Source organism: Thalassophryne amazonica, chromosome 13 (assembly GCF_902500255.1).
Source record: "Thalassophryne amazonica chromosome 13, fThaAma1.1, whole genome shotgun sequence".
In the NCBI taxonomy this organism is placed as follows: Eukaryota; Metazoa; Chordata; class Actinopteri; order Batrachoidiformes; family Batrachoididae; genus Thalassophryne; species Thalassophryne amazonica.
The window spans coordinates 97865123-97877871 of NC_047115.1; the positions used below are offsets into that span (position 1 = coordinate 97865123).

Below are 12749 nucleotides of genomic sequence, written 5' to 3' on the forward strand. Positions count from 1 at the left end.
ATGTAAAACGTAAAGGGGCCAGGATGTAAAAAGTAAAGGGGCCAGGATGTAAAACGTAAAGGGGCCAGGATGTAAAACGTAAAGAGGCCAGGATGTAAAACGTAAAGGGGCCAGGATGTAAAACGTAAAAGGGCCAGGATGTAAAACGTAAAGAGGCCAGGATGTAAAACGTAAAGGGGCCAGGATGTAAAACGTAAAGAGGCCAGGATATAAAACGTAAAGAGGTCAGGATTTAAAACGTAAAGGGGCCAAGATGTAAAACATCTGATCGCTGTTGTTCATTATGATTCAAACTGAGCAAATAAATTCACACCAAAGAAGAAGAAAACACAATAAAAATAATAAACACAGTCTGGGAGAGAAAACTAAAAATCAAAATCAGACAACAGTCAAAAGAAAGAAATGCCATTTATGCATTTAAAAAACTTAATAGAATTTGATTAAAAACAATAACACTGTTTGTGAAAAAAACTGAACACAGTTTGCTTGATGACTGTGAAATAATAAATAATAATATTCACATGCACATAAATATCTTTTGTGTATTATGTAATATTTTGTCACCAGGCTGTGGTTCCTCACAGAATGTGTGTGATTTTACACACTGATGTCAGTCACCATGAATGTTCGGAACAGTTTGAGCCGATGAGTCGCGCGTCACCATTTGGGCGGAGCTGCGCCGTCTGATCCTCAGCTCCAGTCTGAACACCAGCAGCCAAAGTCAGTGTCCCTGTTTATGATGTCACACAAAGTCCTTCATCCACAAATCCATAAGGGAGCCCCAGAGTGCAGCAGATGGCACTAATCTGATGTGTGAGTGTGAGAGAGACGCATTTTTTAAAGCATTTTGTGATTCTGCTTCAGATGGAAAACTGCAGAAATACATGGTGTAACTTCTGTTTTTAGTTTGCAGGTGGGTGGAAAAAAAAACTCACTTTATGATAAAAGTGAGTTTCTGCCACACAAGAAGAAGATGTGACTCAGAAGAGTGAGCCTGTGCACAGCGAGCCCACATGCACGTCCACCCACACTGAAGCTGTGCGTTGGCACAAACTCACCAAAAAACTGTTTAAAGCAGAATATGATGAAAATGTTTGCAGACTGAGTTGATTTGATATGAATTCACTCGGACACGTTTTGTGGCTCAGGTCTTTTTTTTCTGCACAGCCGCTGGATTTAAAGGATCAACCACAAGACAGACAAGAAAAGCAAAACACAAAAATGTTCATCTCTCATTTCCTGTTTCAGTACCTGTTTTTTGGTTTTGTTTTGTTTTTTTTGCAGACAGAGTCGAGTTGGAGTTGAGTTGGAGTAGGACTCCTTACGTTCCTGATGATGCTGAGACAAGCTGATGAGTGTTGGGGACAATCTAAAACCATCTCTTTGTTCAAAGTGTGATTATTTGAGCTTCCCTGGATGTTTCCGGCTGAGCCCCGTTGGGTCATGAGCACAGTACCTCTACACATCAGTCGACAGCGGGTGTTCGAGAGCAACATGCAGGGGTCCGGAGGGAATCCATAATCCTGTTCCTCATCCTTTGGCCGCTCTGTCCGGCGGTGTTGGCGTTCTGGGAGGACAGTTTCATGGCACGACTTGCTGTCTCCTTAATCTGCAGCTCCAGGTGCCTCTGAATGGCCAGACCCAGTTCTTCGGGATCCACAGAGGCTCCGTACACCTCCCATGTCATCCCCTCTGAATCCCACTTCACTTCTTTGACTGGGGACTTGGGGGGACCACCTGGTTTCTTGCTCCCGTGAGCGCACGTGTTTGCAGTCTGCCTGGCGGTAGTGTCACTCCCGCTGTCCTCCGTTAGAAGGATATGTGGGATCACATGTGATGGCACGCGAAGCGTGCCGGCCTCCGTGTCCGTCTCACTTGCCTGCACCCCAACATCCCTAAACTCTTTGTGACCTGTCATAGTCCCAGTGTCCTGGGTCGTGGGTCTTGTGTGAGTGATGGGACCGAAAGCAGGTACCTCACCCACAAGGTGTTTTTGGCATTGAGGCCCAACAGCAGGAGGGAAACAGCTGATCCAGGAGCAGTTGAGGTTGCAGCAGTGGAGCAGATGCTTGGCGTCCAGGCCGGTCTCACTGACAGATGAGATCAGGCGAGGCAGTGTGAGATGGCTGCCCGCTAACGGAGGACCAACAGAACGCTGCAGGCTGCAGACTGCATCTGTTCCTCCAGGGGGCGGTAACAACTGGGAAGGGGATAGGACTGGTTGGGGATGACAGTAGGCAGCAAATGTGTCCTCACAATGGGTTTGATGAATATAAGAACCATAGCCGAGTTCCAACTCACATTTAGGAGACCGATGGCAGTTTTCATCCTCTTTGGTTGTGGCTGTGGGTGAAGCGATGTGGACGTACCTCCCCCAGCATGGCTCTGGAACCCTGCCTTCTCCAACGCTGCATTGCTGCAGATGCTTGGATGGATCACAGGTCAACAGGGAGTGATTTCCTGTTTCACTTACTGTCTTACTGTCTCCATAACAGGCAGCTGCACAGTTCTGACTGTCTGTGTCCTGGGGCTGAACCAGAGACAAAGAATCAGAGTGACTCCTGTGAACCGCCAAGAAGGTGACAGACGGTTTCCCCATCTGCTCCTGAGGGCAGTCGGTGTTTGGATCCACTACTTTCTTGTGGTGTTGTGAGGACGTATTTGTGTCAACATGATTGTGGGTGTGGACTGAAGTCCCAGGGAGCAAAAACGGTTCTGTCGGCTGCCCTGGAAGGTTTATTTGTCCATCTATATGTTCACATGTTTCTCCAGTGATCCTCGGACTGCCGTAGTCAACTTCGATATCAGAACAGGATCCTTTCTCACCTGTGATCCTGTTTGAGTCCTGACATGAGTTCCTGAAAACATCTTGGAGTTTTGAGGTTCTTAACACTTCTACTGGGCTGTTGCAGGTGGAAAACCTGGCTGTAGGAGAGAGGGTAGCTTCCAGGGTCACAGTTACCCCCAGTGGGTAGAGTTCTGCCACAGGATGTCCATCCATGGAGGACCTTTAAGACACAATAAAACTGGATTTAGTCATCAGAGCACAAACAGGACGGACGCATGTGGAATTCATTGAATTCCATTTAGTTTATTTATAAATCTCCAAATCACCTGACCAGCCCAGGAGCAGGTACCCTGATGACAGTGGTCATTAAAATGTCCTGCAGTGGTTTTGGAATTTTATTCACCAGGCAATGACTCAAACAGCTGTTCATTTGTTGTTATTGCTGGAACATTCAGGGCCTTTACCTTGAAAAGTGGAGACCCTGAATTCTTGAGGTCTTGACGTGGTTGAGCATCAAGACCGACTTTTGGTCTGCTTTAAGGAGACTCTTGACAAAGTCAAACCAGCCCGACAAATGGACTCAGAACAGTTCAGAAATATTTATTCAGGCACTAAACTCACCTGAGGTGGTTGAAGAAACTCTTAATTTCACTAAATTAGTTCACTAAGACGGCAGGTATCAATGTGGCTGTGAACAACTGGATAGGATCTTTCAGAGGTCTGCACCAAAGGCCAAACTAAGAAGATAAACTAAAAACCAACATCATGAAGGGTTCGAGTCTAAATGGCAGAACATCAGAAAAGGGTGGTGACATCTGTCAAACCTAAAACACCACCAGCCCAAAGACACTGTCCTCAGAGCCAAATACTGTGGAACATTAAAACTTTCAAACTGCAATCAAGAGGAAAAAGAACCACACTAACCAAGCTTTACACTCCATCAACAAGAACCCGTTCTGGGGGCTATGGAATAATTTGAACAGAACCGAAACCTTGTGTCACGGCAGCGAGGTGCCGCTGTTATTCTGCTAGTCACTTTTTCTGCTACCAGGAGAGTTTGAATGGTGTTTTTTGTGATGACACGAGTTGGAATAATGTGTCATGTTGACCTTGAGTCATGTAACAGGCCGCTCCCTGCCTCCCCGGGTCACGTACCCGGGTTACATACAATGTAAGGACGTTACCTACACGCACAATCAGCTGTAATAGAGACTGCTTGGAGAGCCTGAAGTTTGAAAAAAATATATTAAAAAAAAGGTTTGAGTAGTTTTACAGGAAGTCTGTGGGAGCGCGGTGTCAGGAAGGGACAGTACCTCTGATGGAGGAACATGTGGTGCTCTTTGGAGTAGTTCCTCCACCCTGGTCTTCACCCAGCACTCAGGTCTCACAAGTGGCTCCCAGTAGCCGTTTGGATGCAACAGCACACACCAGCCAACAGCTTCCACTGGTCGGTTCAACCATGATGAGGGCAGCCGACGGGTCTTAAACCCTTGGTGAGTTTGGGTATGTCAACCTTCACACACAAAGACTGGACCGTGTGGAAGAAACCGCCAGACTGGTTCACTGGACAGGAAGGCAGACCAGCAAAATGTGGTGGAATGCATATAGTGCAAAGCAAGACATGAAGAACGCTGGGTATCAAGATGCTGGTGGCCATGGCCTGCTACCTGACCTGTTTCTAGTCACCTAGACTATGTATTAACACTGGAATCAGATAAGTAGGGACGAGCGAGTGAGGCTGATGATTCTGTGCAACTCTTCCTCTTTAATCCATCTCACACACAGACCATCGTCACCTCATCCACCCTTCATCAGATGATGCATGAAGATGGCCCTCTTCCCCATCGGAAGGACAAACCAGACTATGGGAGCAGTCAGTTCGATGGTTCAGCACAGCTGATGTCATCCTAAAGGGGCGGGGCATCACAGAAACCACATCAGAGTTAAACTGGTCTCTGCTGCTGTATGCTTCACTTCCTGTGTGACGAAACGCAGACGTCTGACCTGCACTCAGGGTCCGGCTTCCTGACCTTTGACCTGTCGCCCACATCTTTTATCATTGTGTCACTTGACAGATGTTCATTTCAAATTGTCCTTGAGACAGAAGAAGACTTCTACATGTTTTGCACACGCCTGTGAGCACGCATACGCCCGTGAGCACGCACATGCCCGTGAGCACGCATACGCCCGTGAGCACGCACACGCCCGTGAGCACACACACGCCGGTGAACATGGCCTACCTTTCCCGTGAGCCGTGTGGAAGGTGCAGCCAGAAATCCTCCTCACATCTGCAGGTGACCTCATCCCGTCTTCAGCTCCATGTCCCACTCACTGTCCGTCCTTCAGGTTGTCTTCTGCGTCACCTCAGCAGCCGCTGTCTTTGCACTAGATGGAGGAGATAATCCTCCCCCACATCTGATTACAAATGTCAGGATGCAGCCTCCAAATCCCTCTTGTGCCGGAGAGGCAGCGGCTGCTCGGAGGCTGCAGCCAAGGATGAGTGAAGGGGGGAGGGGAAGGATGAGGGAGGAACGTCGTCTGTCGCTCCACCTGGAGACAGAGAGAGAGAGACACACACACACAGACAGACAGAGACTGATGACTGAATGTGAGCAGGATAAAAAGAAAAATCAGCCAGGTTTTTTTTTTTTTTTTTAAGTTCCCCTCTCATGTTTATTCACACGTTCCTGTTTTCTCACTCATTCACTCTCTCGCTGACCGGCCTGCAGCTCTGGCCCCTGTTGCTATGGCAACTATAATACTCACCGGACCATTTCGTTCTCGTCTTTGAGGTTGCAGAGATCACAGATACCCAGAAACCATCATCTGCACTCAGACTTAGAATCCAGTCACTGAGTGGGTTTGTTGGCTCGAGCTTTCTGACTTTACCTTTGAGGGCGATGCTGTGGATGATGTGGATGATGATGTGGACGATGATGTGGACGATGATGTGGATGATGTGGACGATGCTGTGGATGATGATGTGGATGATGATGTGGACGATGTTGTAGAAGATGATGTGGACGATGCTGTGGATGATGTGGACGATGCTGTGGATGATGATGTGGATGATGATGTAGACGATGATGTGGATGATGCGGACGATGCTGTGGATGATGCGGACGATGCTGTGGATGATGTGGACGATGATGTGGACGATGCTGTGGATGATGATGTGGACGATGATGTGGTTGATGATGTGGACGATGATGTGGTTGATGATGTGGACGATGTTGTAGACGATGTTGTAGACGATGTTGTGGACGATGTTGTAGACGATGTTGTGGACGATGATGTGGACGATGATGTGGACAATGTTGTGTACGATGATGTGGACGATGCTGTGGACGATGCTGTGGACGATGTTGTGGACGATGATGTGGATGATGTTGTGGACGATGTTGTGGACGATGTTGTGGACGATGATGTGGATGATGTTGTGGATGATGTTGTGGACGATGTTGTGGACGATGATGTGGACGATGTTGTGGATGATGTTGTGGACGATGATGTGGATGATGTTATGGACGATGATGTGGATGATGATGCGGATGATGCTGTGGATGATGATGTGGATGATGATGTGGATGATGTTGTGGATGATGATGTGGATGATGCGGACGATGCTGTGGACGATGCTGTGGATGATGATGTGGATGATGCGGACGATGATGTGGATGATGTGGACGATGCTGTGGATGATGATGTGGACAATGCTGTGGATGATGTTGTGGACGATGTGGATGATGTTGTGGACGATGTGGATGATGTTGTGGACGATGATGTGGATGATGTTGTGGACGATGATGTGGATGATGATGTGGATGATGTTGTGGATGATGCTGTGGACGATGTTGTGGACGATGTTGTGGATGATGCTGTGGACGATGTTGTGGACGATGATGTGGATGATGTTGTGGACGATGATGTGGATGATGTTGTGGACGATGATGCGGATGATGTTGTGGATGATGATGCGAATGATGCGGATGATGTTGTGGATGATGATGCAAATGATGCGGATGATGTTGTGGATGATGATGCGAATGATGCGGACGATGCTGTGGATGATGATGTGGATGATGCGGACGATGATGTGGATGATGCGGACGATGACGTGGATGATGTTGTGGATGATGATGTGGATGATGCGGACGATGCTGTGGATGATGATGTGGATGATGATGTGGATGATGCGGACAATGTGGATGATGTGGACGATGATGTGGAGGATGATGCGGACGATGTGGAGGATGATGCGGACGATGATGTGGAGGATGATGTGGATGATGCGGACGATGATGTGGATGATGCGGACGATGATGTGGATGATGTGGAGGATGATGTGGACGATGATGTGGATGATGATGTGGAGGATGTGGAGGATGTGGAGGATGATGTGGATGATGATGTGGAGGATGTGGAGGATGATGTGGATGATGCGGACGATGCTGTGGATGATGATGTGGATGATGTGGACGATGCTGTGGATGATGATGTGGATGATGTGGACGATGTTGCGGATGATGTTGTGGACGATGATATGGATGATGTTGTGGACGATGTTGTGGATGATGATGATGATGTGGACGATGATGATGATGTGGACGATGTGGATGATGCGGACGATGTTGTGGATGATGTGGATGATGTTGTGGACGATGATGTGGATGATGATGTGGATGATGTGGATGATGTGGACGATGATGTTGTGGATGATGATGCGGACGATGTTGTGGATGATGATGTGGATGATGTTGTGGATGATGATGTGGACGATGTTGTGGATGATGATGTGGATGATGTTGTGGATGATGATGTGGACGATGATGTTGTGGATGATGATGCGGACGATGTTGTGGATGAAGTTGTGGATTATGCGGACGATGATGTGGACGATGATGTGGATGATGTTGTGGATGATGATGTGGACGATGCTGTGGATGAAGTTGTGGATTATGTGGACGATGATGCAGACGATGATGTGGATGAAGTTGTGGATGATGTGGACGATGATGTGGATGATGTTGTGGATGATGATGTGGATGATGCAGACGATGCTGTGCATGATGATGTGGATGATGCGGACGATGATGTGGATGATGATGTGGATGATGTTGTGGATGATGATGTGGATGATGATGTGCATGATGATGTGGATGATGTTGTGGATGATGATGTGGATGATGTTGTGGATGATGATGTGGATGATGCGGACGATGATGTGGATGATGATGTGGATGATGCGGACGATGTGGACGATGATGTGGATGATGATGTGGATGATGATGTGGATGATGTGGAGGATGATGTGGATGATGATGTGGAGGATGATGTGGATGATGTGGAGGATGATGTGGATGATGTGGAGGATGATGTGGATGATGCGGACGATGATGTGGATGATGCGGACGATGTGGATGATGTTGTGGACGATGATGTGGATGATGTGGAGGATGATGTGGACGATGATGTGGATGATGATGTGGAGGATGTGGAGGATGATGTGGATGATGCTGTGGATGATGTGGATGATAATGTGGATGATGCGGACGATGTGGATGATGTTGTGGACGATGATGTGGATGATGTTGTGGATGATGTGGAGGATGATGTGGATGATGTTGTGGACGATGATGTGGAGGATGATGCGGACGATGATGTGGATGATGTTGTGGATGATGATGTGGATGATGTTGTGGACGATGATGTGGATGATGTTGTGGATGATGTTGTGGATGATGATGCGGACGATGTTGTGGATGATGCGGACGATGCTGTGGATGATGCGGACGATGATGTGGATGATGCGGACGATGCTGTGGATGATGCGGACGATGATGTGGATGATGATGTGGATGATGTTGTGGATGATGATGTGGATGATGCGGACGATGCTGTGGATGATGTTGTGGATGATGCGGACGATGTGGACGATGATGTGGATGATGTTGTGGATGATGATGTGGATGATGTGGAGGATGATGTGGATGATGTGGAGGATGATGTGGATGATGCGGACGATGTGGATGATGTTGTGGACGATGATGTGGATGATGTGGAGGATGATGTGGACGATGATGTGGATGATGATGTGGATGATGTGGACGATGATGTGGATGATGTGGACGATGTGGATGATGTTGTGGACGATGTTGTGGATGATGTGGAGGATGATATGGATGATGTTGTGGACGATAATGTGGATGATGTGGAGGATGATGCGGACGATGCTGTGGATGATGTTGTGGATGATGATGTGGACGATGATGTGGACGATGATGTGGATGATGTGGAGGATGATGTGGATGATGAGGAGGATGATGTGGATGATGATGTGGAGGATGTGGACGATGCTGTGGATGATGCGGACGATGCTGTGGATGATGTGGATGATGTGGAGGATGATGTGGATGATGCGGACGATGCTGTGGATGATGATGTGGATGATGTGGACGATGATGTGGATGATGCGGACGATGTGGATGATGTTGTGGACGATGATGTGGATGATGTTGTGGATGATGTGGAGGATGATGTGGATGATGAGTAAAAGAACGGAGTATTGCAGTAAATGGTGTAAAATTATGGAACAATCTCAACAAAGAAATTAAAGAATTAAGGTCGCTTAAATTATTATTAAACTAGATGTATTAAGTAAGTATGAAACTATAAAATAAGTTAGTGGGCTGTAAGGAAGTTAAAAAAAAATGTAATTTGTTAATAATGTATAAAATGTTTTAAGTTTAAAAATGTAACCTGTCAGAGATGTAATCTATTTAATAATGGTCATAATTATGAAATAAGTCAGTGGTATGTGACAAGTTAAAGAAATACAATCTGTTAAATAATGTTGAAAAATGACGCTGGATATTGAAAGATTGTATTGTAAAAAGGGGGGCTCTCTCTCTGCTCCTTTTCATTCTGGTAATGGAGATGCTTTATTTCTGCTTTTCTGTTTGTTTGTTTTTTTCTTCTTTTCTTTTAAATGAATGAAATGATGATGTGGATGATGTTGTGGACGATGATGTGGATGATGAGGAGGATGATGTGGATGATGAGGAGGATGATGTGGATGATGAGGAGGATGATGTGGAGGATGTGGACGATGATGTGGATGATGCGGACGATGCTGTGGATGATGATGTGGATGATGTGGATGATGTTGTGGACGATGATGTGGACGATGAGGAGGATGATGTGGAGGATGTGGACGATGATGTGGATGATGCGGACGATGCTGTGGATGATGATGTGGATGATGTGGATGATGTTGTGGACGATGATGTGGATGATGTTGTGGACGATGATGTGGATGATGTGGATGATGTTGTGGACAATGATGTGGACGATGAGGAGGATGATGTGGATGATGATGTGGATGATGATGTGGATGATGTTGTGGATGATGATGTGGACGATGTTGTGGATGATGAGGAGGATGATGTGGATGATGAGGAGGATGATGTGGATGATGTTGTGGATGATGCGGACGATGATGCGGATGATGCTGTGGATGATGCGGACGATGATGTGGATGATGCGGACGATGCTGTGGATGATGCGGATGATGCTGTGGATGATGCGGATGATGCTGTGGATGATGATGTTGATGATGCGGACGATGATGTGGATGATGCGGACGATGATGTGGAGGATGTTGTGGACGATGATGTGGACGATGCGGAGGATGATGTGGATGATGTTGTGGACGATGATGTGGATGATGTGGAGGATGATGTGGACGATGATGTGGATGATGTGGACGATGCGGACGATGTGGATGATGTTGTGGACGATGATGTGGATGATGTGGAGGATGATGTGGACGATGATGTGGAGGATGATGTGGACGATGATGTGGATGATGATGTGGACGATGATGTGGACGATGATGTGGACGATGATGTGGATGATGTTGTGGATGATGTGGACGATGATGTGGATGATGATGTGGACGATGATGTGGATGATGTGGACGATGATGTGGACGATGATGTGGATGATGTGGATGATGATGTGGACGATGATGTGGATGATGTGGACGATGATGTGGATGATGAGGAGGATGATGTGGATGATGAGGAGGATGATGTGGATGATGAGGAGGATGATGTGGAGGATGTGGACGATGATGTGGATGATGCGGACGATGCTGTGGATGATGATGTGGATGATGTGGATGATGTTGTGGACGATGATGTGGATGATGTTGTGGACGATGATGTGGATGATGTGGATGATGATGTGGATGATGTTGTGGACAATGATGTGGATGATGTGGATGATGATGTGGACGATGTTGTGGATGATGATGTGGACGATGTTGTGGATGATGAGGAGGATGATGTGGATGATGAGGAGGATGATGTGGATGATGTTGTGGATGATGCGGATGATGTGGACGATGATGCGGATGATGCTGTGGATGATGCGGACGATGATGTGGATGATGCGGACGATGCTGTGGATGATGCTGTGGATGATGATGTGGATGATGCGGATGATGCTGTGGATGATGATGTGGATGATGCGGACGATGATGTGGATGATGCGGACGATGATGTGGAGGATGTTGTGGACGATGATGTGGACGATGATGTGGATGATGCGGAGGATGATGTGGATGATGTTGTGGACGATGATGTGGATGATGTGGAGGATGATGTGGACGATGATGTGGATGATGTGGACGATGCGGACGATGTGGATGATGTTGTGGACGATGATGTGGACGATGATGTGGAGGATGATGTGGACGATGATGTGGAGGATGATGTGGACGATGATGTGGACGATGTTGTGGATGATGTGGACGATGATGTGGATGATGTGGATGATGATGTGGACGATGATGTGGATGATGTGGACGATGATGTGGACGATGATGTGGATGATGATGTGGACGATGATGTGGATGATGTTGTGGATGATGATGTGGATGATGTGGAGGATGATGTGGACGATGATGTGGACGATGATGTGGACGATGTTGTGGATGATGTGGACGATGATGTGGATGATGTGGATGATGATGTGGACGATGATGTGGATGATGTGGACGATGATGTGGACGATGATGTGGATGATGATGTGGACGATGATGTGGATGATGTTGTGGATGATGTGGACGATGATGTGGACGATGATGTGGATGATGTGGAGGATGATGTGGACGATGATGTGGATGATGTTGTGGATGATGTGGAGGATGATGTGGATGATGTTGCGGATGATGTGGATGATGTGGAGGATGATGTGGATGATGTTGCGGATGATGCTGTGATCGGAATCAGTGGATTCTCAGAGTGCAGCTCTTGAAGGTGATGGAGGAATCAGAGTGTCCTGGTTTGTGATGGTGCTGGATCCACACTAGGATCCAGGTTTTCACTGATTTCCTGAAGTGGTCCATCAGAAGTGCATCTGTATGTAGTGATTGTGCAGATTTTCATTTACCTCAGTTGTGACATTCATGTCTCTGGGCACTCTGCATCTGAGATGGGGGATACCAGGGAAGAACTTATGGGGTCATGAGGTCACTGGCTAGAGTTATTTGTTGATGCTTATGTCTTTACAGCAGAATGAAGGTCCAAGTCTTTAGGGTCCTCCTGGTGCTTCTCTTACTGTGTGGTTGTCAGACTTGGACTCTAACCAGGCAACGACGGGATGTGTTTGATGCTAAAATGGCTCTGGGGAGCATGAGCATGGCCAAAACCCTTCAGCTTCCAGTAAGCTTCACCCCCAGACCCCCAGGGCCCTCTTGACCCCCCCTCCCCCCCATTTGAAGCATACAAAACACACATACAATAAAGTTAAAGCAGCACATAAAGAGAAAACATGTCAAAGCACCAATAGGTATTAAAGCCAGCTTAATGGTTTCTTTCCTTTTTGCTTAACTTTAAATAGTTTGGGCACTACCCACTACTTTGAAATCTGAGAAGCATTTTCGATCTACTAACTC

General features: G+C 47.0%; 1 protein-coding gene across 1 annotated transcript; it reads right to left on the reverse strand.

Moving 5' to 3' along the window:
• Window positions 1–1433: 1433 nt before the first annotated feature.
• On the reverse strand, window positions 1434–5264 carry si:dkey-191g9.7. Its single transcript, XM_034185241.1, has 2 exons — window positions 5030–5264; window positions 1434–3011 (listed from the first exon to the last, which is right to left on the reverse strand). The coding sequence occupies exon 2, from the start codon at window positions 2999–3001 to the stop codon at window positions 1466–1468; it is 1536 nt and encodes a 511-aa protein (XP_034041132.1). The 5' UTR covers window positions 3002–3011; window positions 5030–5264; the 3' UTR covers window positions 1434–1465.
• Between the last annotated feature and the right edge of the window lie 7485 nt (window positions 5265–12749).

Bases quoted from the DNA above. Each gene is read 5' to 3' on its own strand.
- si:dkey-191g9.7 (XM_034185241.1), bottom strand. From the start codon at position 3,001: ATGGATGGACATCCTGTGGCAGAACTCTACCCACTGGGGGTAACTGTG.